General features: G+C 36.4%; 1 protein-coding gene across 4 annotated transcripts in view; it reads right to left on the bottom strand.

Moving 5' to 3' along the window:
* The window catches only part of POU2F1 (POU class 2 homeobox 1), a 164,690-nt gene that overhangs the window by 55,929 nt on the left and 81,071 nt on the right, over nucleotides 1-27,690 (bottom strand). For all 4 annotated transcript variants that reach the window (XM_012783849.2, XM_076000357.1, XM_076000358.1 and 1 more), the window contains exon 2: nucleotides 17,296-17,361. In XM_012783849.2, the coding sequence (XP_012639303.1) occupies nucleotides 17,296-17,361 (66 nt within the window). The remainder of the gene's footprint in view (nucleotides 1-17,295; nucleotides 17,362-27,690) is intronic.

The following is a 27,690-nucleotide window of genomic DNA, read 5'->3' as shown; positions in this document are numbered from 1 at the left end:
TGGAAGGAAAGATTTTGGGCTGATGAAACCTGAGCACACTTAAGAGTCTACAGGAAGGGACATACTAAAGATGTAAGAACACAGTGGGTTAATAGATGGGGCAGGAACCTGACAGCTATGAGAAGATATAGATTTATGAGAAGTAGAGGACTAGAATAATGGAAAAGAAGACAGATATTTCTTTGTATGTGAAAAGGAGAAGGTGGGTAAAAACAGAAAAAAAATATAAAGTGCTAAGGAGGGTGGGAACAGGACTCAGATAGTTACAATTTTCTCAGTAATCAAAGGGTAGTCATTTTTAGAAAACAAAAGAGGCAAAACAAATAGATATATTTGGAAATATGCAATGAAGAATGTGACAGGGAATAAATTAGATGTGAACTCAATGACAGCACCAGGTAGAGTGAAGGCTCAACTGAGAGAAGGTTGGATTTATATTAAGTTCAAGAATTAGAGGGTCTTCATCTCCCAGAAAATTCTATTTCTCTCTTCAGAGCCAGCAGTCAAGTATTGATTGACTAGGCAAAGGTTTACTCTCTTCATAAATAATTCATACTACTCAGTTTTGCACAGGTTTCCGGCTGTCTTTCAGCATCCAGCTCAAATGCCACTGTCCTCCACGTTTTCCACCCCTTTAACTCAAAACCAAGAATCTATACCTCCTGTTTACAAAAACATACTTGGTACTTCCCAATGTTTTGTGGGAGGGAAGGGGGGGAGAATAGAATTGACTAAAATATGCACAATACAGATGAATATGCATCTGAAACATAGTATGCTAAGTGAAAGACGCCAGACTCAGAGGCTGGCTCTTAAAGTCTTAAAGCAAGTAGATTACAGGCTGGATGTTGAATAATGATTAGGACTTTCTGAGCTGAAGAATAGGGTGAAGGGCATATGATTCTACTTATACATATGATTCTACTTATATAACATTTTGGAAAAGGCAAAACTGAAATGGACCATTAAAAAGAACTAACCAACCCCCCTGTTTTACAAATAAGAAAAATAAATATATACAGAGATACTTCCACTGAAATAACTGAATAGTAATTGAGCTCAGAGCCCTCTATCCATCCCCTAATCCAACTGCTCTTCCTACTATACCATCCTACTACCAAGGAGTCCAATTCAATGCTTATTCACAAATAATATTAAGTGATTAACCAGTAATTGCAGCCATGATCAGGCTCATAAAGAGACATCAGATGACAAGGTATCAGAATTTGGGGCCTCTGGTTTCCACCTCACAGCATGTTACCCCAGCTATACTTTTCTTATACCAAAATAAAAATTTTAAAAAGGAATTAAATCAAATTATATAGCCCATGAGAAATATTACTACATATTTTTCTGCCAAAGTAGGAAATACATTGAAATGTTAATAGTGAATACATTATTCTATATTTTTCAAATTCTCTATCATGAGTATTACAGTCAATGATTACACCTTAAATTTTTGTTCAGTTTCATTTTTCCTAAAATGGACTTCCTTTCAGTTTATTCTTCACCGTCATCTCCAAAGCGATCAGTCTCCAAAGTGATCTGTCTCTTAAAAGAGATGGATTTCTATTTGAATTCTACTCAGGTGTACACTTAATTTTTTTGTAGGGGGAAGACTGTCCCTCTCATTTACCCTATTCCTATTGTCTTTTCTCCATAAATGAGAATGGAAATCTATATCCTATGAACATTAATTTTAAAATGTGCCAATGGGAGAGGAAATACAACATAGTAGGGAAGGAAGGAGAAAGGTAGCGGTTGGAGAGAAGGGATGGGGGAGGGAGGAAGAGAGTCAGGGAGAAAGTTAAGGTGATACCCTCAATGGGACCAAAATGTATTTAATAGATGCCCTTCACCCTATTCTTCAGCTCAGAAAGTCCTAATCATTATTCAACATCCAGCCTGTAATCTACTTGCTTTAAGACTTTAAGAGCCAGCCTAACTACAAATAATCCTTCCCAAATCTTAACTCCTATAAAATCTAGTTTTTCTTAGAACACTTAATCATTTCTTATGAGATAACATTAACATAATAGTTTCTAAACAGATCAACCCTTTCGCCAGAAATTAAAACTTACATAGTACATTTTTGTAATCTCTTCAGGAACCAGCTATATCTAAAGGAAAATGTGACAATTTAAAAAGAAAAAAATTTTTGTTCCATTGTCAGTGACCTCATATTCTTTAGCTAAATGCACAAACATTCATTTGTTAACGTAAGTCTCAGACCAAGTATCAGCATCACATGGATCACAACAAATTAAATCAGAGTAAAGAAGTTGGTTGCAGAGAACTGAGTTTTCTGGGACCCTGAAAAATATTTATAAAATAGTCCCTGTTTCCAACAAAAAGAACAAAAAGATTTGTTCTCAATGGAGACCTAAACCTTGAAAATATGAGTTACCCTATTCTCAGATCTGATATGATCCCACTTGTATGGACAGTGTCACAGGCAGCTGCCTGCTCCCACTCCCACACAATTAAGAATGTTGGGGGTAAGGAAAGCTACACTAAATATAGTACACCTGTTCTGAAATGACTTTCCTTATAGTAACATTTAGTATCACTGGCCAATTGGGAATGTAATTTAATTTGTGTATGTCATCTTTCTTTTTCTTTTTTTTTTTTTTGGAGACAGAGTCTCATTCCATCGCCCAGGCTAGAGTGCTGTGGTGTCAGCCTAGCTCACAGCAACCTCAAACTCCTGGGCTTAAGCAATCCTTCTGCCTCAGCCTCTCTAGTAGCTGGGACTACAGGAATGTGGCACCATGCCCAGCTAATTTTTTTTCTATATATTTTTAGCTCTCCAAGTAATTTCTTTCTATTTTTAGTAGAGCAGGGTCTCACTCTTGCTCAGGCTGGTCTCAAACTCCTGAGCTCAAATGATCCACCCGCCTCAGCCTCACAGTGTTAGGATTATGGGCATGAGCCATCGTACCCATCCCTGTATGTGATCTTTAATTCTGAATTGGAACTCACCTGAAACTCTATACAACCTTTATTTTTCATCTACTCCAATGCCATGAGTACTTGAAATATGGATATAGGAATTATTCAGCTATTCTCCTAAATCTTAGCCAATAGGAGTGTTCACTTTTACAATTCAGTAGAAATTTATCTTTTCTTGAATGGTTTTAGCTTTATAAGAAATGGCTTTTGATAAAACTATTGTTATGCCTATACATACAAGACTTATGATGAATCATCTCTTATTTTCAATGAGACAATTCTTTTTGCTTATGTGCATTTTCTATTTTTATATAATTATTTAGGTATACAACAGATTAGAACCAAGAATACCATGTGGAAAAAAGATCCTGCTGTAAGAATAAATGGTACATTCAACAAATATTTATTGGGCATTGATATCCAAATGCACAGGATATAAAAATGAATACAGCTACAGTCCTTGCTCTCAAGTAGTTCTTAGGCTTATTCATTCATTCATTAAAAAAAAAAAATACTTTCTGAGCATCTACCATGCGGCAGGCATTGTTTTCAGGACTGATACCACAGTGAAGAAGAGAGACAAAAATCATGTCTTCATAGAGCTTACATTCTAGTGTGGGGAAAATGGACAATAAAAATGAAAAAAATATTAGATATTAGATAGAAATAAATCCTATGGAAAATAAAGAGGGAGTAGGGAGGAAGTTTGTTGGGGTGCATAGATAATGGTTGTGGTTTCAATTTCATGAAAATAGTCATGCAATGTGGAAAGTGCAAAACAGACAGACATAGGGTTTTACCAAAACATTTAAAAGAGACTTAAGGGGAAAGGGAGAAGGCAACGTCAGGGAAGCTTTGTGGAGGTGACATTTCAGTTGACTCTTAAGAAAATGAGATGAAATTAATTGGAAAAGGTTGAGTCAGGGAGGAAAATGCCAAGCATTTTATACCACAAATAGAAGACACTATGCCCAGGTTAAAAAATAAAATCCAAGAATTTTAACTAACAATTTTTAGATACCCTGTTAGTCCTAGGGTTACAAAGATAAATAAATCATGTTCCCTCATGACAAAGAGCTAACAGTTAGGTATGAGTGATAGACAAGAGAGTAAATAACACAAAACACAAGTACTACAAAAAACAAATCTATAGAATGACAGTGGAAGGTAGAATATGAACAAGAATAAGGTACTGTCACTGCTCTAAAGTAGAACAAGGCAGAGGGTACTTGCTCTAAGAAAGGTACAATGTGCTTTGAGACATTTGTTAATAGCATGGCTAACAAGAGGAAGAGATGGGGTTGTAAAGATAGTCCAGGATAACAAAGTGAGGCATAAACCACCAAGGTGAGGAAAGTGAGGCATCTAACTGTTCAGATATAAACATACTTTATTACTAACAGTTCTTATCTCATTATTATAAGACATTTTGACTGTAATATATAGAGAGAAACACAAAAATATTGGTGGGAAAAAGAAGAAGGTTTCAGTTTCTAATATTATTAATTCCTAGAGAAAATGAATGGCAAGTTGCTACTTTTAAAGTATATTATCTAATTATAACCATTAGGATGGCTGTAATTAAAAACGTGAAAGTAAATAAGTGTTAGCCAGGATGCAGAGAAATTGGAATCCTTGCACACTGACTGTGAAAAACGACAATGGTTCAGCCTCTATGGAAAACAGCTTGGCAGTCTTTCAAAAAGTTAAACATAGGGGCCGGGCGCAGTGGCTCACGCCTGTAATCCTAGCACTCTGGGGGCCAAGGTGGGCAGATTGCTCGAGGTCAGGAGTTCGAAACCAGCCTGAGCAAGAGCGAGACCCTGTCTCTACTATAAATAGAAAGAAATTAATTGGCCAACTAATATAAATAGAAAAAATTAGCTGGGCATGGTGGCGCATGCCTGTGGTCCCAGCTACTCAGGAGGCTGAGGCAGTAGGATTGGTTGAGCCCAGGAGTTTGAGGTTGCTGTGAGCTAGGCTGATGCCAGGGCACTCACTGTAGCTTGGGCAACAAATCAAAACTCTGTCTCAAAACAAATAAATAAAAAATAAAAAAACAAAAAGTTAAACATAGGGTCGGGCAGGGTGACTCATGCCTGTAATCCTAGTACTGTGGGAGGCCAAGGCTGGAGGATCCCTTGAGGCAGGAATTCGAGACTGTTAGACCAACAGCTAGATCCCATGTCTACCAAAAATTGAAAATAATTAGCTGGGCGTGGTGGTGTGTGCTTGTAGTCCAGCTACTCAGGAGGCTGAGACAAGAGGATCGCTTGAGCCTAGGTATCTGAGGTTCCAGTGAGCTATGATGATGCCACTGCCCTCTACCCAGAGGACAGAGAGAGACTGTCTCAAAAAAAAAAAAAAAAAAAAAAGTTAAACACAGAATTACCATATGACCTAGCAACTCTATTGCTAGACACACATTTATGCACTGTGTAACAACATTTCAGTCAACAATGGACTGCATATAAGATGGTGGTCCCATAAGATTATAATATCATATTTTTACTGTACCTTTTCTATGTTTAGATATGCAAATACCATTGTGTTATAATTGCTACAGTATTAGTAGCTGGGAGTGGCGGTGTGTGCCTGTAGTCCTAGATACTCAGGAGGCTATGGTGGGAAGATCACTTGAGCCTAGGAATTTGAGGCTATAGTGAACTATGATCATGTCACTACATTCTAACCTGGGTGACACAGTGAGACCCTATCTCAAAAAACAAAAACAAAAACCAAGAAAACTGCTTACAGTAGTTGGTATAGTAACATGCTGTATAGGTTTGTAGCCCAGGAGCAATAGGCTATATATACCATATAGCCTAGGTGTGTAGTAGACTACACCATCTAGGTTTATGTAAGTACACTCTATGATGTTTGCACAATGACACAGTTCTTAGAATATATCTCTGTTATTAAGCGATGCATGAATGTATACCCAAAAGAATTGATAATTCTCAAGCAAATCATATACGTAAATTGGTACTCAAACAAATCCATATACGAGAATGTTCACAGCAGCATTATTCACAATAGCTAAAAAGTGAAAACAACCCAAACGTCCATCAAGAGATGAATGGACAAATTGTGGTACATTCATACAATGGAGTATTATTCAGCCATAAAAAGGAATGAGTACTGACACAATGCTAAAACATAGATGAACCTTGTAAACATGATGCTAAGAAGCCGGACACAAAGGGGCACATACTATATGATTCCATTTATATGAAACACAAAAATAGGCAAATCGATAGAGATGAAATATAGACTAGTGGTTGCCAGGAGATAGGAAGAGGAGGAAAGGGAGAACAACTGCTTAGGGGGTATGGGTTTTCTTTAGAGTGATGAAAACATTTTAGAACTACAAAGAGGTGGTAGTTGTATAACACTGTAGATACATTAAATGCTAACAAATTATTCATTTAAAAATAGTTGATTTTATGTGTACTTCACCTCAATTTAAAAAGAAAAAGAAAAGAATCTGTAGTTCCAGTACAAATCTGATAGCTACTGTTCTATTGATTCACCTGCCTATAGCAGCCAGCCTCACTTGTCTAAATAGCTGCTTATAATCTGTTATGAAATGCACCTCTGTGGGAACTGCATGTGAAAATAAGAATAACACTTTCTTGAATGAGGGTCTGAGAGATTTTGGAACATGAAGTTTATGAAAGCTATTTTTCATCACTAAGTAGCTATGTTACCTTTTAATCTGTACTGAAAATCATATACTACTACTCTAAATCATATACTACTACTACTCTAGTAGTAGTAATACTACTACTCTAATCTATACTACTACTCTAACTTACATAACAAAGAAGAAAAGTACATTATCCACAGATTTCTACTTATCAGTAAATTTAAGGCAGTCAAGGTAAAATTTACGAACAACAGCCTAAATTTCAGATGCTCTATAGGAAATGATGACTATACCTGTGCCTGTCACTACAATGCCTTGATAAGCAAGCACAAATTCCAAATGAAGTTTCCAGAAATTCAAGCAACCAGGGGACATAAATAACAGCTACTAAGATCTTCTAGGAAAACTTATCTACTGATCATTTTTAGTGTGTTTGTGTGGAGGTGGTTTCTTCCATCTTAGCGGACATAAAAATGGGAAGAATCAGGGATAATGGAAGTCCAGAAAGAGAATCACTTATAACAGAGAAAGAATCACAGAAATATTCCACGCCACTACAAAAGTAAGGCGTGTAACTAAAATTGATGACAGTCATCTACAGCTGTGGTACGTACTGGTCCATGGCTTGTGAGGAAAATAGGGCAAAGCATTACCGTCTAAGCTCCAACACCACCTCCCACCACCCCCCACAGAAAAATTGTCTTCCATGAAATCAGTCCCTGATGCCAAAAAGGTTGGGGGTGGCTGAATGACTGATCTACAGGATGGATGATTATTACATATCTGCTCAATAACCCAGTATAAAAGATGTATTTCACAATATATCTTTTACTTCCTAAATAACAGTACGTGTGTTATTTTTTAAATTGCTTTTTATATATCACCTGTAGATCAATGACATATAACAAGATTTCTATAGGTAGCTAATGTCTGATGAATTGTTAAATCTATCTGGATAAAAAATTCTATTAAAACAGATTTTTAATAACTTTATTCTTTTTTTTTTTCATGATTAGGGTATCCTTAGATTTAACTTTATTCTTAATTGTAGAAAAATAAATGACTTGTCATCTACCAGCTATTGAGACTATCTTTTTCAAATAACTGAAATATTATACATAAATGGAATGCTTTGAGGACCAAGAAAACCAGAAAGGCCTTATTTTAATATCCTAATATCACATTAACATTTTGTTGGAGAAGAAAAATTTGCCAACATTTACCTTGCCCCATCTCCCTCCTGCTTCCCAACCTACTCAGATGCCCACTATTCATCTTTACCTTTAAGATGTAAGCCAGTTAGATGGTGGCAGCTTCACTCCTTCCTTGGAAATACAAAGTCGTCCCCGAATGTGGTAGTACAACTCTTTACCTTCTGATTGTATCCAATGTCAGGGTTCCTAGCTCGAATTATGACCCTCTGCTACAAATTCTTCTTATATTGTTTATTCATCTGGATAAACTATCTACTCTCAGACTTCTTTATTGCATTCTATTCCCAGTTTCATTTCCTTATTTTCATTCGTATCACTCTTGCTCAGGCTGGTCTCCACTCCTAAGCTCAAGCAATCTTCCTGCCTTGGCCTTCCAGGGTGCTAGGATTACAGGCGTGAGGTAACACATTGGCCAACTTACTTCACTCTCCCATGCCTCCACCAAAAAAAAATAAATAAATAAACCAAAACAAAAACAAACAAAAAAAACTGCTACTGTAGGCTAGTTCATCCACCAGTGTTCTAAAACCCAATACCTTTTTGATTCCTGAATCATCTATTCTTTATTTACCAGTCTCCTCCTACTGGCTCCTCTTCCTTAACATATAAACATATTCATATTGCTCTACTAGGAGGACTATTCTAAACTCCTGTCCCATTCTCTCCCTTTTACTGTCATCATCATACTCACAACAGATAGTTAACACCGCATACTTACTAAAACATATACATCTAACTTGTTGTATTATTATTTATCTCCATTTACAACTAAGAAAAATTGTGGCACACACACAAAAAAATAACTTGCCCAAGGTAATACAACCAGGAAGTGAAAGAATCAGGCTATGAATCCATGTGGTTTGATTTCAGGTTCTGAGCTCTTAACCACTATACTATATACAGCCCCACATACAACTTCCACTATGAGAGCTGCCTACATTTGTCATTCCCCTTCTTCAACCATTTACTTCTGTAACCACAGCAATTTCTTTCCTAACCATTTGCCTAAAACCTTTCAAAAGCTCCCCAGTAACCAATAATTGTCAAATCCAGAGGTCACATTTTAAGCCTCCTTTGGCAGTACTTGACCACACTGAATATTAACTCCATGAGCTCACTGTTTGATTCACTTCTGATTTCCATGGTTGTTCTTTCTTTTTTGACTTAAGCACTATCTAGCAAAACTTTCTGTGATGGTAGAAATGTTATAGGTATGAGCTACCTAACATGGTAGCCACTAACCATATGTGGCTACTAAGCACTAGAAATGTGGCTAGTGGACTGGCGAACTTAATTTTTAATTTTATTTAAATAGCCACATGTAGCTAGTGGCCATCCTACTGGACAGTACTCTTTCTCTGCCAGTCCCTTCAATGTTGTAGAAGAGCTCTCTGTCCTTGGTCTTCTTCTCAGTTTATTACACTCTATTCCCAGGAGCATCTCCCTGTAGCTCTATAAGCAACCCAGATTTCTCTCCTCAGGGACCTCTCTCTCATCAGTCGTCCACTTCTTCCCCTGTAAGTACCACAAAACATCCTAAATGCTACATTTTCAGAACTGAAATCCATCACCTCATTGCCAAGTCTACTCCCATCTAGTGCAGTACCTACTCAGAGAATGGTATCATATCTATCCCAGCCATAAGCCAAAAAACAGGTATTCATTTTAGATTACTCCCTCTCCTTTTTTTTTTTTTTTTTTTTTTTTTACTCCACTCCCTCTCTTCTCCTCCTCCCCCCAATGGCTCATTAAATTTGACCCCTAGTTTCTATTGTCACTGCTCTAGGCCAGGATGCTATAATGGATCTAATTGAAAGAGTGATGGAATCTAGTTTTTAGCTTCAAGCAACATATAAAGTATAACATGGTTGGAAAATCCTTTTATACCAAAAATTCTTTAATACCTGTTGGGAAAAAAATACATGAAAAAAATGACATGATCAAACTAAGCTGCCCTCTAAGAGAGGAGGGAAAAAATTATAGACAATCTCTAATAATCTGTGCCTAAAACTGTTTAGAAACAAATTCTCTCAATAGTGTTCCAAATTTCTTTAGTAATGAATAAAAATGGACACTACCCCTGAAATTCTAAATTTTTTATTGGACTATCTCTTGCCAAAAGGATCAAGTGTTCATTCACTGATTTAACAAAAGTATAATCTTAATCCAGATGCCACTGGATTAAGATTATACTTTTGTAATTATACAGTAATTATAATTACTGGAACTATTCTCACAGTTCCAGTAATTATAATTCCCTTCTTCCCCACATATACCCAAAATCTAAAAATCTCTATGCGCACCAGAGGGCAAGGCCAGGGCAAGTTTCTCAATATGCAGTGGTCATAATCTCTTAGAAGTCATATCCTGTAACTGACATCTATCAAACCAAACACCAGAGGAAGGTCTATCTTTTCCTACAGGTGTCTGATGTTTGCTTCTAGAGAACTAAGAACCTTCACTGTACTCCTAAGACTCTCTGGAAGTGCTCTAGTCACTGTCAACCTGTGAACTACCCATTATTTAAAACTTCACTATAGGCCGGGCGCTGTGGCTCACGCCTGTAATCCTAGCTTTTGGGAGGCCGAGGCGGGCGGATTGCTCAAGGTCAGGAGTTCAAAACCAGCCTGAGCAAGAGCGAGACCCCGTCTCTACTATAAAAAATAGAAAGAAATTAATTGGCCAACTGATATATATAGAAAAAATTAGCCGGGCATGGTGGCGCATGCCTGTAGTCCCAGCTACTCGGGAGGCTGAGGCAGCAGGATCACTCAAGCCCAGGAGTTTGAGGTTGCTGTGAGCTAGGCTGACGCCACAGCACTCACTCTAGCCTGGACAACAAAGCGAGACTCTGTCTCAAAAAAAAAAAAAAAAAAAAAAAACTTCACTATAAAGAAACTCCAAAAAAATTAATATTGCTATTTCTACCCACAGGCTTATAGGAATACCTTGGCCAGTACAGAACATAGTCTACATAGTAAAATATGTAATATATTCTAAGATAACAATAATAATAAAAAACATTAAGAATATTAAAAATGGTCCCCAGGTAAACAGAAGTTCAAAAGGAAAATAGTTCTTCAGACTCTGAAATTTGCAATTGTTCCACTCCGGTTTAATGAGAACTTATTTGAGTCCTGTTCCTCAGTGATATTCTGAGTCTTCTCCTAAAAGCACTGGTTTTTTATCTGGAAATGTTTCCCCAACTAGTGTTGGTTCAAGACATCAAGTTCTTGAGTTATTATGAAGAACAACAGGTATATTCACTGGTGCCCTGGTCTTTCAGGATGCTTTCTCTTCATCTTGGAGAAAATGATGTCTGATAATGCTCTTTTACAAACATAATTTCCTAATACCAGCCATGACACTCGTAAACCCCACAGAACTAATATATCACAGGGTACCAAGAACTTTGAATGATGATATTTTTGGAATGCTATTTCATAACTGTACATTAGGTTGCACTAATACATTTTTTTGGCCTTTTCATTTACCAGAAAGATCATGATATTATCCTGGAGGAAAAATCATTTGAATGAAAAATCAATTGAAGGCTGGGCGTGGTGGCTCACGCCTGTAATCCTAGCACTCTGGGAGGCCAAGGCGGGCAGATTGCTCAAGGTCAGGAGTTCGAAACCAGCCCGAGCAAGAGCGAGATCCCATCTCTACTATAAAATAGAAAGAAATTAATTGGCCAACTAATATATATAGAAAAAAATTAGCCGGGCATGGTGGTGCATGCCTGTAGTCCCAGCCACTTGGGAGGCTGAGGCAGTAGGATTGCTTGAGCCCAGGAGTTTGAGGTTGCTGTGAGCTAGGCTGACGCCATGGCACTCTAGCCTGGGCAACAAAGCAAGACTCTGTCTCAAAAAAAAAAAAAAAAAAATCAACTGAAAAAGAACAGGACAGGGGAGCCTTGACTCCATTATAATTCAGATGTAAAAAAACTTAGTTAATTGACTGCAAATTCAACAACAAACAGATGAGTCAGCTACTTTAAAAGAAAGTAAGTTTTAAAACTTCAAAACAAATATCAGAAAAACCTTATATTAAATTTATAAAAATTTAAAATTTTGTCACTTTTACTTTTATTAATTATAAAAATAATTATAATAAGCCAATGATAAATTTTCAAAAACAATAATAAGCCAATTGTAACAGTAATGGCTATAATGAAGTCTGAAGAACTAGAATACTGTCTAATTCTGTGAATGACTAAAGGATAAAGGATCTAGAAATCACATGACATGATGGAAAAAATCTGAAGGAATTAGAGACATTTAGTACAGATTTCTTCTCCATCTCAGCTTTTACTGTTTCTTCATGCTGAATGTATACTGCCTACCACCACCACATTTAAATCCTACCCTGCCTTCAAGGTATAGTTTAAACTCCACTTTCTCCAAAGTCTTCCCTGATCCTGCCAGCTAGAAACAATTTCTCCCTATGTTGAATTCTCATGGATTCATGTATACTCATGAATCTTCTCAATTTCTGTTATATTACATTTTCATACCTGTTTTCCCTACAAGATAAATTTGAAGATGCTATACAGATGGCTGCAAAGATGGAGGAAACTGCTCACATGGACACAACTAGCATCACATGGCATTTTAAGAGGATACTCCGCAACACTTGAGATCACTGCAATAGCAACAGGAAACGGCTACAAAATTATTACAGTGGTACAGTAGATACTATAGTTAGTTTTATCCACACATGATTTAATACTGTATATCTAAGTTTGTTTACATTCTCTCAGCTGTGAATGGTACCATGTATAGTCTTTAAGTGCTTGTTTGTGTTAAATTTTTATAAATTTTAACTTTTTATAATAGATTTGAGATTATAGTAGTAAATGTTAAAATAGACTAGAATCTTAATTTATTTTATGCATTCATAACATACCTAACTTTTAAATGTATTCAATATTTCTAGGCTATACAGTTCATCTGGAAGTTTTTTCAAATTGTTATAAACCTACAAATATTTTTCCAATGTATGTATTGAAAAAAAATCTACATACAAGTAGGCCCACACAGCTCAAATCTGTGTTGTTCAAAGGTTAACTGATAAATATGTTGATTAGATAAATTACACATTTATTTTCTTTAATCTGAGCCTGACCCTCAACGGCTTATCAATCCTTTTTATTTCAATCAATTCCTTAAAGGTAACTAACTATGTCAAAACTCATTCACTCTACTCAACCCATTTCATTCAATCTTCTCCTAGCAAGGCAATATAAAGTAATGAGAAGCTCACAGTCTTTCAATTATAAATTACTAAACCATTATGAATTTAGTTCCCTTATGTGCAATATAGGCATAAACCTACTTACCTTATAGGCGTAGTTTAACAATTACGACATAAAGTATACATAATAAAGCAGCTAGCCATATACCTACAGTTAATGAATTCAATAAATGGTAACTGCTGTTATTATTACTATTATCCTTGCCTTCCTCTGATGATCACCTCAATTACTTTAATGAGAAAAATGAAGTAATCATGTGAATTACTTCCCAGTTTTGCTTCTCCCTTCCACCTCAATTTTCTCAGTCACATTGTTTAATCTTTACTCCTTTCTCCCCAATCTTAGAGAAAGTGGTATATCTTTTTTCACTTTCAAAGTTAACCCTTCATTCTGCACCTTTTTTTTGAGATACAGTCTCACTCTGTTGCCTGGGCTAGAGTGCCATGGCGTCAGCCTAGCTCACAGCAACCTCAAACTCCTGGGCTCAGGCAATCCTTCTGCCTCAGCCTCCCAAGCAGCTGGGACTATAAACATGTGCCACTATGCTCAGCTAATTTTTTCTATATATTTTAAGTTGTCCAGCTAATTTCTCTCCTCTCCTCTCCTCTCCCTCTCCCCTCTCCCCTCTCCCCCCTCCCCTCCCCTCCCCTCCTCTCTTCCCTCCCTCCCTCCCTCCCTCCCTCCCTCCCTCCCTCCCTCCTTCCTTCCTTCCTTCCTTCCTTCCTTCCTTCCTTCCTTCCTTCCTTCCTTCCTTCCTTCCTTCCTTCCTTCCTTCCTTTTCTTTTTTGTTTTTAGTAGAGACAGTGTCTTGCTCTTGTTTAGGCTGGTCTTGAACTCCTGAGCTCAAACTATCCACCTGCCTCGGCTTCCCGGAGTGCTAGGATTACAGGCATGAGCCACCACGCCTGGCCCATTCTGCATTTTTGATCTCAGCCCTTCACCTCTACTTTGGTTCCATCAGTTGTTATTCTTTCTGTACTCTCTTCCTTCCTGGTGATTTTTTCTATCTGGCCTATAAACGCACTTGAATTTCCTCAAAGAAACACCTTCTTAATTTCACTATGGGACTTTTCTATACCCCTTTCTTGAATTACAATTACCATAATCTATCCAAAATCAGTTATTTGTATATTTGTCTTATCTTTTAATGAACTGTGAATTCCTTGAAGACTCAGGGTATCTCACCTGCTTGTACTATATCTTCTACTAACACCAACTGTAATATTTTACATATAGAACAGGTACTTACTGAATGAATAAAGAAAGAAAGAAACCTAAGCTATAGATTCTCTATGGACATATAACGGCTATTTGAAAAGGCACGTTGTCAGATTTAGTTTCTCAACTTAAATAAATCATTCTGGCAGGTGAGAGGCAAAGAACTAATGTATCAACACAATCTTAAATAAGTTTACAATATCATTCTCCTTAAAATTTCACAAATTAAAATTATTACAATCATAAACATTTCAGGAAAAAATGATCTACACAAAAGTATTCTGAATCCAGAAAACGTGAGACTTCAGTTTTATTAGTTAGAGGTTCTTTCCCTTAAAACTTTTACTTCTTTTTCATAAACTACTAAAAAATAATAAACAACTAACAAATGACTAGTCTGTAGATTCACTTGTTATATTATAAAATAAAAATCAACTTGTAAGCATGTAATTATCTAAATAAATTGTAAATTTATATCTACTATATCAAACATGGTAATTCGATATGCAAACTGGGACTCAAAAGTATTTTTATATTCCTAAATAAACTGATACCAGCGGAAGATGCTAGAATTATAGTGACAAACCCTTAACATTCATGGTTTCTGTTATTCTGAAGTGAATGTAAAGGTCCATAAAATGGAAGTAATTAGTAATTTTACTAAGGCAACAAATGCTACAATAGACAAACAGGAAGTAAGAGGCTATGCTTCAGAGTAAGGATGGGTGACTGGTTCACATTTGATCCAGCTGCTATGTATTATTTCATGAGCAGTAACTCTTAACAAAAAAAACAATAAAAATTTCCCATCTTTGTGGAGAAAAGAGAAAATCAACTGCCATTGCTGGTGATGGAAGTAGAGAAGTCTAAGAAAGTGCTAGAGTTTAGCCACAAAATTATAATTTCAGAAAACTACAATTTTCTAAAAGTAAAAAAATCTTAATTGATATTGCTCAACTCTATGGTACAAATGAGTTTGCCATGCATTTCATATTAAAACAGGGCAAGAAATTCACAAGACTTCCAACAAGTGCTCCAGCCAGAATTTACCTTACATAGATCTGAACACATACAAAATGCTGCTTAAATTTTTCAGTTTTATTTTCATTTATGGGAAAAACACATGCAGGCTACAATCCTAAACCTGCCTTAAACCTGGATCTGTGCCTCAAATCCCTATTCCTTAAAATAGTAATATCTAACTTGCCATAAGAACTTAAATTAAAATCAGGTAACGTATACAGAGCTTAAGATTTTTAAAAACATGTCACACGGGTTTTATTAAATGTTACAAGTGCTCAAAAAATGGTAACTACTGAAACTGCTATTATAGTAATGGCATTAAAGTAAAAATGGGGATTCATTGAGTCTGATGCAGTAGATATTTTCCCTGTTCTCCAATCATTTAGTGAATCTGTTTCTCCTCTCTTAGACAGAAAAACATGCTTCCTCTTTGAAGCTATCCTTTAGGCATAGGTGTCCTGCCTCCTCTCCCCTGGTCTCTTAATGGGATCTACTGCCCTATAACTCTGAAAACAAGTCCTACTCATAAGCTAAGTGGCCAAAGCACCTGCACAGGCACAAGAACCAGTGCTACAAAATAAAGGAAGAGGGGCCCAAACAGGGAACAGAGAAGTAACAGAGAAGAGACTGTGGCTGATAATTTAGAAAGAATATAATGCTCTCCCCTTCCCCTTCTCAGGAGATACTACAGTAGTCTACTTGGTTAGCCTCAGTTAGAATAATATGAAACATGTTAAATACAACAGGGATCAACATGGAATCCCTACAGCTCAGTTTCACATAAAGAGGTAGGTACATTTCAGAGATTAAAAGATAAATAAGCATCTCCAGGTACAGAACAGTTTACAATGGAAGACATGTAGGCAGGAAACTGCTATATTGGTCCAACCTATCCAGCTACTACAAATTATTAATAAAACGTTTTATGACTCATAGAAATAGAAAACAAAGACAGCCTCCAAAAGTGTCTCCGATTCTTACCCATCTCCCCTAGTTAGGTATTTTGCAAAATGATGGCCAAAGAGGGAACCCTCTCTGCTAGTGAAAAACCTAGTTTACTTTAGAAACAGTTACTTTTTGTGCATCCTTGCCCATTAATTCTCTTCTTATTTGGTTTAGAATTGTATTTATGCATTATTAGAAACTGGGGAAGTCCCTGTTTCATGTCTGGCAGATAATAAAGACACATAGTCAAATGTCCTCTAAGCAATACACCGAATTAAGAGTATGGATTGTGGATACAAACTGTCCTTTATGGATTTACCTTTCTCTCTTGGGGCCTCAGTATTCTCATTTACATGATAATTAATTTTCTCCTGATAAAAGGTTTAATCAAGTGTAAATTTTTTTAAAATTACCAAATAAAAGGATGTATTAGAAATGGGTATGTCTTTATATTAATAACTACCTGACACTATCATACTTTAATATAATTTATATCAAATGTGAAGTAGATAAGATTTACTATTTTGATTAATACCTATAACAAGAGCAATACTTTACTGAATGGTTACTGTGCTGCTGGGCTGCTGGTACTTTGCTTAACATTTCACATATATTATCTCCTGTAATACAATGACCTCTGAAATATTTTATCCCATTTTATAATTGAATAAATTACATTTCAAAAAGATTGGAGAAATTGCCTACAGTCACACAGCTAGTAAGTGGCAAATCTATAATTCATACCCAGAACTATCTGACTGAAAGGACAATTCTTGTAACTACCTGTTGTTTCTCTGATAGATGGAAGCAAAAAGATGAAGCAATCTGCAAAGAAAAGTAGATAATCTTAAACAAACATAATCCCAGTTCCTGCAACTAAATCATATTTGACAAGTCAATACTCAAATTGTTATGTATTTGCCAAATACAAGTTTTGTTATGTATTTGCCAAATACAAGTTCTAGTAAAGTGGGAAGTTTCTTCTTTTAGCTTCGTTAGATCTTATTAAAAAGCTAGATGAGAGAACTATCTCTTACCCGTGTTGCCATCTCCACTCTCCATAGATGGTTTACTGGGTTCTGACGGATTGTTCATTCTTGAGTCTGAAATAAACCAGAAGTAAATAAGGATTTCCAAAATTTGAGTCTGGAGATGGGGTTAAGGAGGCAAAGTCATGGCAGAGGAAAGGGCTAACTAATGTTGCAGTCAAGGAGACACAGTGCATGCATGTCAGGCTAAAACATCAGAAATTGTAATAAAAGGATATCTAAAAGAAATCCAGGATTCCCTGGACCCTGAAGGGATCCATAAATAAACTGTCTTTCTAAAGAATTTTAAGATGCTTTGAAGAAAAATGACAGAACCTTAATCTGAAAAAATTAGAAAGTCTCATATGTAAAAGAATAAATGCTTTATAACATCAAGTTATAGATATTTTATAGAATATGTTAAAGAATGTTAAAGAAATAAAACTGAGGCTGGGGAGAAGCTCCTCAATAGTAAAAAAAAAATGTTATTCTCAAATAAAGTATCTTTTTTATATAAGCAAAGATATTAATTAATTACAACCAAAACAATTCACTAGTAATCTTGGTAACAGATGAGATAGTAACTCAACCTAACAGACCAAAAGAAAACATGTCTGAGAAAAAGGTCCCCAAATTTATCCGCCCCCCCGACTAAACTAGAGTCTAAGTGAGAATATGCCAAACTCATACCTCAATCATAAACCAGTATAAGAAGCTGTGCCAGAGCTACAAGAGATATAATAATTTCAAAACTGAATCACAATGACACTCACTTAAAAATTATACTTCAATATCCAAATGAATTTGCTAATTTGGGTTTATTTCTTCTAGAGTTATCTGTTAAATGAAGATTTAGTTCCATAGTAAAAAGTTTTCATCAAGCAGTATTAGGTATCCCAGAAGACATGCAAGAGAAGAGACAAGAACAACTCTGCTCTTTCTTCTTCTACCTCTTTGAAGGGTAAAAACTGAATACACCTAAACACGATCTTATTCTACATCTACTGCAAACTCAAACTTAGAATATTTATAATCAAACTAGTTTACTATCAAAGTTCTGCCATTTCACCTGAGTTAAGAACCATTTAACTACAGTTATTAAGAGAAAATAAGTATTTTAACTATAATGCATTTGATTTTTTGACCAAAGAGTATGTTTTGTCATCTGCTTAAACATCTAACTAGGAAAATCAAAACAATCATTAGACAGAAGTCTCAACTGTAGATAGTTGTCCACAGTTGCATTATCTACCTGCAAAAGGGATGAGAAAAAATCTGGAGTCCTCTTATAAATTTCATTCCCAACCTAGAAGCTCTGTAATGGCTTTTCTAATACAGTAAGTTTTTACAGCTGATGCTTGTCTTATGGGCTTAAGCACTCTGTTATATCTCTGGTTTGTTCTTCAAATGTTCAAAGGTTTTAAATTCATGTCTGTGGTCATAAATGAGGGCAGTTCTACAATTTCCTTCACCCCTACCGTCCAGAAAAATTTAAATATATCATCTGAAAACATACTAAGGTTTGAAAGGAACAGGTGTACAACTTATTGAAAACCGGCTTTCTGAATGACTTAACCAAAATCTTATGAAGGTCAACAAAGATCGCAACAAATGTAACAATTACACACACTCCTCAATGCTTCCTTTAAAATGAAATTTTAAAGTAAAGTGGAAAAAAGGATCAATCAGTTAACATTCATGAAAAGGATAATATTTTCCCAGATATATGGACACCATACAAAGAAAGCATAATTCTTAACAAGTCAGGAGCCTAAGCTTATACAATCCATATCCTAATTTCCCCATCTATAAATTATGACACAGGTATTTTATGTGAATCTTTTCAGAATCTTTCACTGAATTGTCAAGGGCATCAATGGCATTTAACAAAATTACTTAACACACGAAAAAGAATAAAACAATAAAATTTTGATGAACTGTACAATAACAATGGGGAGAGATTGTTTAAATTATATTTACTATTAACTGAAAGTAATACATATAATTTCCAATTCTGAAAAAATGCTAAAAATATTTCAAAAAGATATTTTCCTTTCTTTTTCTGAGTTCCCAACTTGGTAAATATAAAAGAGTAAATACAAATACATTCTTTTTTGATAGTTGAAGTATTTTCTCTCTCTAAGCAATATAAAAAAATATAAGTCTAAGCCATTGAGCTGACTGTAAATAATGAGTCCAATCAATACACAGTCTACAAGTTGCCATTTAATTGAATTCTTGACATAAATTTGTTGTTTCTGTCATTCACCCATTACATAGTGGTTTTTACTGTACTAGACAAGTATCAGTACTACCTTGGGTTTAGGCCATGCCTTTTGCATAAGAATTCAAACATTTTCAGAAATATCATTTTACTTTATTCTTGGCAACTATGAAAGTAATAGGAGACAGACTCAATTTTCAAGTGGGGAAAATGACATACAGAAAAGGTCATTTGCAGAAGTTTTAAATGTAAGATATCCAAGTCCTAGAGTTCGTATCACTCAACATCCCAGGTGAGAAACATTTAGAAAGGTTTCAACAACTCTGCAAATAAATAGACAAACCTACATAAAAAATATGGCCATCATCAATCATGTCTAAAAACCAAAGTGCTTCTCTTTTAAATCTTAGTCACCAAAGACTGTTTTTAAACTGGACATCTCCCTCGCCCAAAATAGGCTAACAGTTAAAACTACAGATTTCTAAAGAACATAGTTGATTTTAGAAAATAAAAAAGGTTAATATTGGCAAAAATTTGAAAAGTTAATAATTTTTAAAATCTGAAAATTGATCAATAGACCTACTGCAGTAAACAGTACAATTACCCTCTGTATTAATATGTAGGGAACATTTCTGCACAATGACTCCACCTTATTTTTCACTGAGCATTTTTGCTTTCTGTATAAGACATTCTCATTTAGGTATGAAAAACATTTTTATTAATATGTATATATTAAGTACAGTTTATACCTTGTTTCAGACTTAAAATATTTTTAGAACTACATGAAATGCTCTCAATAGAAATTTCCCAAAATCACAAATGTCCCTTCACTCAAGCTGAATTCTAAATCCACATTAGTTACTGAAAATACCCTCTGAACCAGAAGAGCTAGTCACAGGGAGGGACCTACTACAAATTCCAGTATGCTTGTGCTTTGCAAATGCTTTCCTCCTTCCCAGCTCAACCCAGCTCTCCCCCTCCCCTGCACTGGTTGCATATGCGATTAAGCATTTATGCACAGTCAACCCCACACATGCTATTTCCATATTAAAGCCTCTAAGAAAAGAACTGTGCTGGTACCCACCTAAAACATAGTCACTGCAGTCCAGCATTGCTGTGAAATCTTCTAGAGGTGCAGACAGTCCAAACAAGGAAGAAACAGGTAGCGGTTTGGGGTGGGGGAAAGAAGGTACTAATATTTCTAATAAATCTACACTATGTTCTTAAGAGAACAAGGGTGTGGGGGGTAGTGATTAAGGGGAGAAGCAAAATACAACTTCTTCAGTTACACCATAGCAATCTTCAACTGAATAAGGAAACTTCAGTTGCTCAGAGGAGTTTTAGTCTCTCCTACCAGCTAGGACTGACATTATCACGGCAACTGAAGCATGAAAAGTTCCCCTTTTTGTAATAAAATAGAAACAAAGATTGCAGCTGGCAGTTTCCATAATGAAGCTTAATCAGTATGCGCGTGATTAGGGCCTTATGCAAATCTCCGCTCGTTAGCACTGCAGCCAGCACTTTGAAGTCCAGGAACAATTCATTTACAGAATATACTGAAAGCACTCCCTGCATAATTTAAATCATTGCATAAATATTTATCAGCCCATTTGCATATTAATTGGCAGTGCATGAAGGGAAAAATTATCTCCTGAGTGCCAGCATAATAATTAGGAGGATAAAATGAGATTTCTTCCAATGGCCTGGCTTCTTGGACCCAACTTGAGATAGTACCAGGGGAGAAGGGAGGGACAGGAGACAGAGTTCTGTTAAAATGCCACTGAAATGACACGTACAAATTAGAAACAACTCTACAGACTTAAGCACTTTTAATCTTATTCCTGCCGGCAACAATGACTTCAGTAATAAGAGGATTTGCAAAAGCTTTCTACACAATCCAAATAATCCCACGGAAACAATTAGCAAGGTAGAGGCAGAACACAGGGCTGTCAAGATGGTGCTAGTCTACTGATAGGGAATTTTCCAATTGTTAACACACACTGTCAGGAGAAAGTCCTATTTTAAGACAAGGCATGAGTAAACTCAGAAGCAGTGCAAGGTGTATAAAGGTATCTTCAAGAGTATGGAAATTCATTATTTACAAATCTTTTTATACTGCCAAATTAACAGAATAGATTAGTTGAATGCTACATATTATGTGGCATTCTTTTCCCATGAAAATCAATCTCAAGTAGAAAGAAGAGTTTTTATACTTAGAATCTTGATCAAAAAGTGGGCCATATAAATTGTGGACTAACTTAGTAAACTCAAGTAAATTTCACTTAATGGACACACACAAAAAAAATCCTTATGAAATAATATGTTTATTCAATTTAAAGTGAACTTACAAGGTAATCATTGACTCAAAACTTTTCAGGCATTACATATAGCAACATTATCTACCATTCATCATAGATAATTCGAGAGAAAATTTATAAAAACCCCATGGAGTACCATTTATTCACCCCTTTTTTAATAAGGAAACTGAGGCACAGAGAACTAAAGCACTTTACTCAATGCCACACTAATAATTTGGAGTCAGGACTTAAAACTAGATTTTGCTGACATATTTAAAATCTGAGCTCTTGGCTATTACTATGCATTATGGATGAGTTACCATTTAGAGAACTGTGTGTGGGGGGTGAGTTGACTAAAGTAACTGACTAAAATGGCTTGTTTTCTGTATAGTAAGGAGATCAGTAACTGGTGGCAAAGACATTGTGTTTAAAAGTCAGGTGTGTACACATACATAGAAGAGTACACTAGACTTGGAGAGTTCTCAAGGGTACCATTCCATTAATAACTGATTTTATTTAGAACTAGTCTTCAAGCATGTCAAATGTCTAATTTTAATAATACGTATGTACCTTTTCCCAACATTAAGGCTGAAATTAAACTCAACATGTATATGAGGAAATGAAAGACAAGATTTTTATAAGGGGCCTTTTAAAAGATTTCCTTGCCAGTCAATAATGACCAAAAACCTTTCTTAACTTTTAGATCAGCACTTTATTCATATTGCTAGTTTTTCTGTTTTATAGGATCACAAAATGCTTATGAGGAGCCAGTCTGAAGGAGAAACTTAATACTGCCATTTAGTACCTGTGAAATATGTTTAAGTTTCTTCCCTCTTCTAGTCTTAATTTTCTCATCTGTAAAATGATAAGAATACCCCTTTCATGGAGTTGCTGTGAGATAAATATGTTTGTGCTTCTCAGATTAGAAGTATGAGGCAGTTGTATCATGAGAGACATCAAGTCACTGGATACATATGGTCTGTCTTTTGAGAGCATCAATTTTAATAATAATTCACATCACTTTGTATTAAAATAGGAATATATTAATAAGAGAACACAAATTTTCAAATAAGTTTTTTTTTTTTTTTTTTTTTAAGACAGAGTCTCACTTTTGTTGCCCTGGCTAGAGTGAGTGCCGTGGCGTCAGCCTAGCTCACAGCAACCTCAATCTCCTGGGCTCAAGCGATTCTCCTGCCTCAGCCTCCCAAGTAGCTGGGACTACAGGCATGCACCACCATGCTCGGCTAATTTTTTGTATATATATTTTTAGTTGGTCAATTAATTTCTTTCTATTTTTAGTAGAGATGGGGTCTCGCTCAGGATGGTTTCGAACTCCCAACCTCGAGCAATCCGCCCACCTCGGCCTCCCAGAGTGTCAAATAAGTTTTTAAGGTAGAATGTATTGGATTATAGAAGTTCTGCTTGGTGGGAAAAGATGAAAGGTGAATTCTAGTGAATGTGACTAGAATGTAGATGTCAATAAATATTTCTTTCCCTTCTCTTCTATCTTAAAAAAAAATTAAATCTATCACTTGCACTTATTACAGAACATCTCTGCAACTTACCATCTGCCTTTTTGTACTTTATGTAGTAACACCTTTCTTAGGCCACTTTGGTCTTTCATACATCAGCTGAGGATGATTTGGAGCTCTAGCCAGATAATTACTGCCAATTGAGGAGTGTTTGCTGATAGGTACCCCACAGAGGGAACAACTTGGTAGTGTAATAACCTTCCTCAGGCCAAGAGAATCCCACAGGGCCTCTGTTCAGATGGGAGGCTGGAGCTCACCAACTCACATAGGCAACTTTCTAGAATGGGACCCTTTTCCTCTCTACTGCAAAGCTCCCCCAGGCAGCTGACTTTGGAAAGAGCAAGAAAAATTCCTTTCTTCCACTCTTGATCTAGGTACCCTGCCCTTTCTAGATGGTAGGTTTAAATACCGGAAGGTTGTCTAGGCCTTGACAGGTGGATTGGGGTAGAGATGGCCACAATTTCCCCCTGTACTCTCTAACCACTGCACATTTACATCCAAAAGAGAAAAACAGATAGCTTTTCCCATAAAGCATCAAACATTCACTTCATTTTGTCTTGTATCTGAAGTATCAATAAAGAATCACTTAGATTAAAACTTAACCTAAAAAGAACACCATTTTTAAAAAAAGAAAACCATTTCTGAGAGGTTTGTGGGTTTGTCAGTCTCTCACACTTCAGCATGAATTGATCCAATCTAATTGCTTTCTTTTAACACCTGGTTTAGGAGTTGATTAGTGAGGTAATGGCTGTTCTCATTGAAGAAGAAGCCAATAAATGCTCTAATAAAATAACTGTTGTTTAGATGACAAGGATTGGGGCTGGGGTAGTTATGGCGTAGGGTTCATAGAAGGTAGAAAGAATGGGAAATAATAGTAACATATGGAAGTATAAAAAGGAGCTAAAAGGGCAAAGTCCAAATCCACATATTTCAAAATTATGCCTTTTTAATAAGAGAGCGATAAAACGCTTTCCCATGATCCGGAATTCATGGGTTAACACTTTTAAGTATTAAAATAATTTTGTGGCTGGGTGCGGTGGCTCACACCTGTAATCCTAGCACTCTGGGAGGCCGAGGCAGGCGGATTGCTCGAGGTCAGGAGTTTGAAACCAGCCTGAGCAAGAGTGAGATTCCATCTCTACTATAAATAGAAAGAAATTAATTGGCCAACTAATATATATAGAAAAAATCAGCCGGGCATGCTGGCGCATGTCTGTAGTCCCAGCTACTTGGGAGGCTGAGGCAGTAGGATCACTTGAGCCCAGGAGTTTGAGGTTGCTGTAAGCTAGGCTGATGCTATGGCACTCACTCTAGCCTGGGCAACAAAGTGAGACTCTATCTCAAAAAATAAAATAAACAAATAAAATAAAATAATTTGTACTCGTGATCTTATGGACTAGTCTAGCTCTCATTAGAAATGAGATTGAGGGCAACAAATTACATACTAGCATTTTAAAACACACAGTATGTGTGTCAGTGAATTGAGGTTGGCTTGTACTCTACCTTACTATATGAATAGTCATTTGCACACACTATTCTGCACTAACTGTATACCTAGTCAAACGGGTAGAAATGTCTCTGACTCAACAACTATTATTCCCTGTCACCTCCTTTCTGTCTCATGGGGGGATTTTGCATCTTACAGGTCCACTGGTTTCACACCAGGCAATCTCAATTGTACAATAATATCCTTTTAAATTTTCATCTCTTTTTAAAATCTACCTAGACTTTTTCAGTGTCCTACTAAATTACATATAAAAAACACATAATGGCCGGGCGCGGTGGCTCACGCTTGTAATCCTAGCACTCTGGGAGGCCGAGGCGGGCAGATTGCTCAAGGTCAGGAGTTCAAAACCAGCCTGAGCGAGACCCCGTCTCTACTATAAAAATAGAAAGAAATCAATTGGCCAACTAATATATATATATAAAAAATTAGCCGGGCATGGTGGCTTGTGCCTGTAGTCCCAGCAACTCGGGAGGCTGAGACAGTAGGATTGCTTGAGCCCAGGAGTTTGAGGTTGCTGTGAGCTAGGCTGACGCCACGGCACTCACACTAGCCTAGGCAAGAAAGCGAGACTCTGTCTCAAAAAAAAAACAAAAAAAACACATAATAACATTGCTTCAATGTTCAGTAATAAAAGTACTTAGTATCTCAAGAATTATAGATCATCATTTACAAAAACTCTTTTAAAAAACTCATGACCCACATATAGCTGAAAATAATTTACTAATAATGCCCAAATATAAAAGAACATTCCAAGATTTGAAAACTTTAGACTCAGAACCAAGTGATTGGCACTGCCACCATTCTTGTGCACTATGTCACAGTATTATGTGGAGGACACCCTCTAAGGTTATAATGTAGGGCTCTCAGTGCTTAAAAAAATTTTTTTTAATAATGTAAAATGGAATTCCTACCACTTGATAAAAATCTAGATGCGTAGATACCAAGAAAGAAAGAAAGGTATTTTATCAATTTAGCTACTAAGCACTACCAAATAACAAGACATCTGAAGGATTATTTTATTTCATAAAAGTAAGCTGAGGGCCAGGTGCGGTGGCTCACACCTGTAATCGAAGCACTCTGGGAGGCCTAGGCGGGAGGATTGCTCAAGGTCAGGAGTTCGAGACCAGCCTGAGCACGAGTAAGACCCTGTCTATACTAACAATAGAAAGAAATTAATTGGCCATATATATAAAATTAGCTGGGCATGGTGGCGCATGCCTGTAGTCCCAGCTACTCGAGAGGCTGAGGCAGAAGGATTGCTTGAGCCCAGGAGTTTGAGGTTGCTGTGAGCTAGGCTGACGCCATGGCATTCTAGCCTGGGTAACAGAGTGAGACTCTGTCTTAAAAAAAAGAGTAAACTGAGGCCTAGAGAATGACTCTAGGGTCACAGAGTAATTACGTGGCAGAGTAATACGTGGTAGGAAGTGGGGGAAAAATACAAGGAAGCATGAGAGGAAAAGAAGTAAAATATGAATAATCTTGTCTATATCTACAAAAAAGCCTTGTGGGGATTTTGATAGAAATTGTATTAAACCTGTATATCAATTTGGGGAGAGTTGGTCATTCCGCTTCTTAAATCTTTATGTTTATAATCTGCCAAATGTACAGTTTTTAGCCATTATTTTTAAAATAGTTTTCAGCTCCACCCTTCTTTCTCCTCTCCTTCTGAGACTTTTATGTTAGAATTTTTGTTGTGGTAGTCCTAAAGGTTCCTGAGAGTGTGTTCACTATTATTTGTTCTTTTTCTTATTTAGCTTGTGTAATTTCTACTATTTCATCTTTCAGTTTATTCTGTCTTCTCCATTCTGCTATGAGTCTATCCAGTGAGGGTTTTCATTCCAGTTATTATAGTTTTCAGCTCTAAAATTTCGATTTAATTCTTCTTTATATGTTCTATGTCTTTACTGAGGTTTTCTATTTCCTTGCTTAGACTTTGTATTTTTTCATTTGTTTCAAATGTATTCATAATTACTCAATGAAGCATTTTTATTACACCTGCTATAAAATCCATGTCAGATAATCCTGCCATTTCTGTTATCTTGAAAGTGGTATCTGATTGTATTTTCTTGTTAAAGTTGACATTTTCTGGGTTCTTGATAGGATAAATGATTATCGATTAAAATCTGAACACTTTACTTACTCTTACTAGATTCTAGATCTTAATTAAGTCTCCTGTTTTCCTCATAGTTTACCACTCCAGCAGACAAGACTGGGAGAGGGACCACCTTGATCCTCAAAGGTTGAAATGGAAATTAAGGTTCCCCACGTTGTCTTCCATTTACCCAGGGAAGGTGGGGGAACTCTTGTTACTACTGGGCAAGGGTAGGAATTCCAATTCCCTACTATACCTCCACTGATAACCACCCAAGGCTGGGAGGGACATGAGTGACTCATTACTGCTCCCACATGGCCTCCATTGACACCATGAGGAGAGATGGTGGCCTCATTTTTATTGGGTGATGGCAAAAGTCCTTAATTCTCCTCTATGCCTACTCTGACAGCACTCTAGTAAAAGAAGGGGTTCATTATTGCCCAGATGGGATGAATGTCTCAGCTCTCTGTTGAGTCTTCTCTGGCACCACTCTGGCAGGAGTGTGGGTGCCTTGATATAGCCTGGTGAGAGTATAAGTCTATGCTCCCCACTGGGCCTGTGCTGGCAGGTTTGGGAATGGAGCCAATTCTATTCCACGGTATTGGATGAAGCACAGTGGTTACTGTCTAAAAAGTTTTCTAACTTGCTAGCCGCTCCTTTCCTTTTCTTGTGACTAAAGAAGAGCCAGCTTTTGTTAAGGTTTTATGTTTTCTTTTCTTTTTTCCCCTGTCTATTGTTGCTTTGCCAATTTC

Source organism: Microcebus murinus, chromosome 2 (genome assembly GCF_040939455.1).
Source record: "Microcebus murinus isolate Inina chromosome 2, M.murinus_Inina_mat1.0, whole genome shotgun sequence".
NCBI classification, from domain to species: domain Eukaryota; kingdom Metazoa; phylum Chordata; class Mammalia; order Primates; family Cheirogaleidae; genus Microcebus; species Microcebus murinus.
Note: the sequence above shows the minus strand (reverse complement) of the source record. Positions and strands in the feature narration are given on the sequence as shown.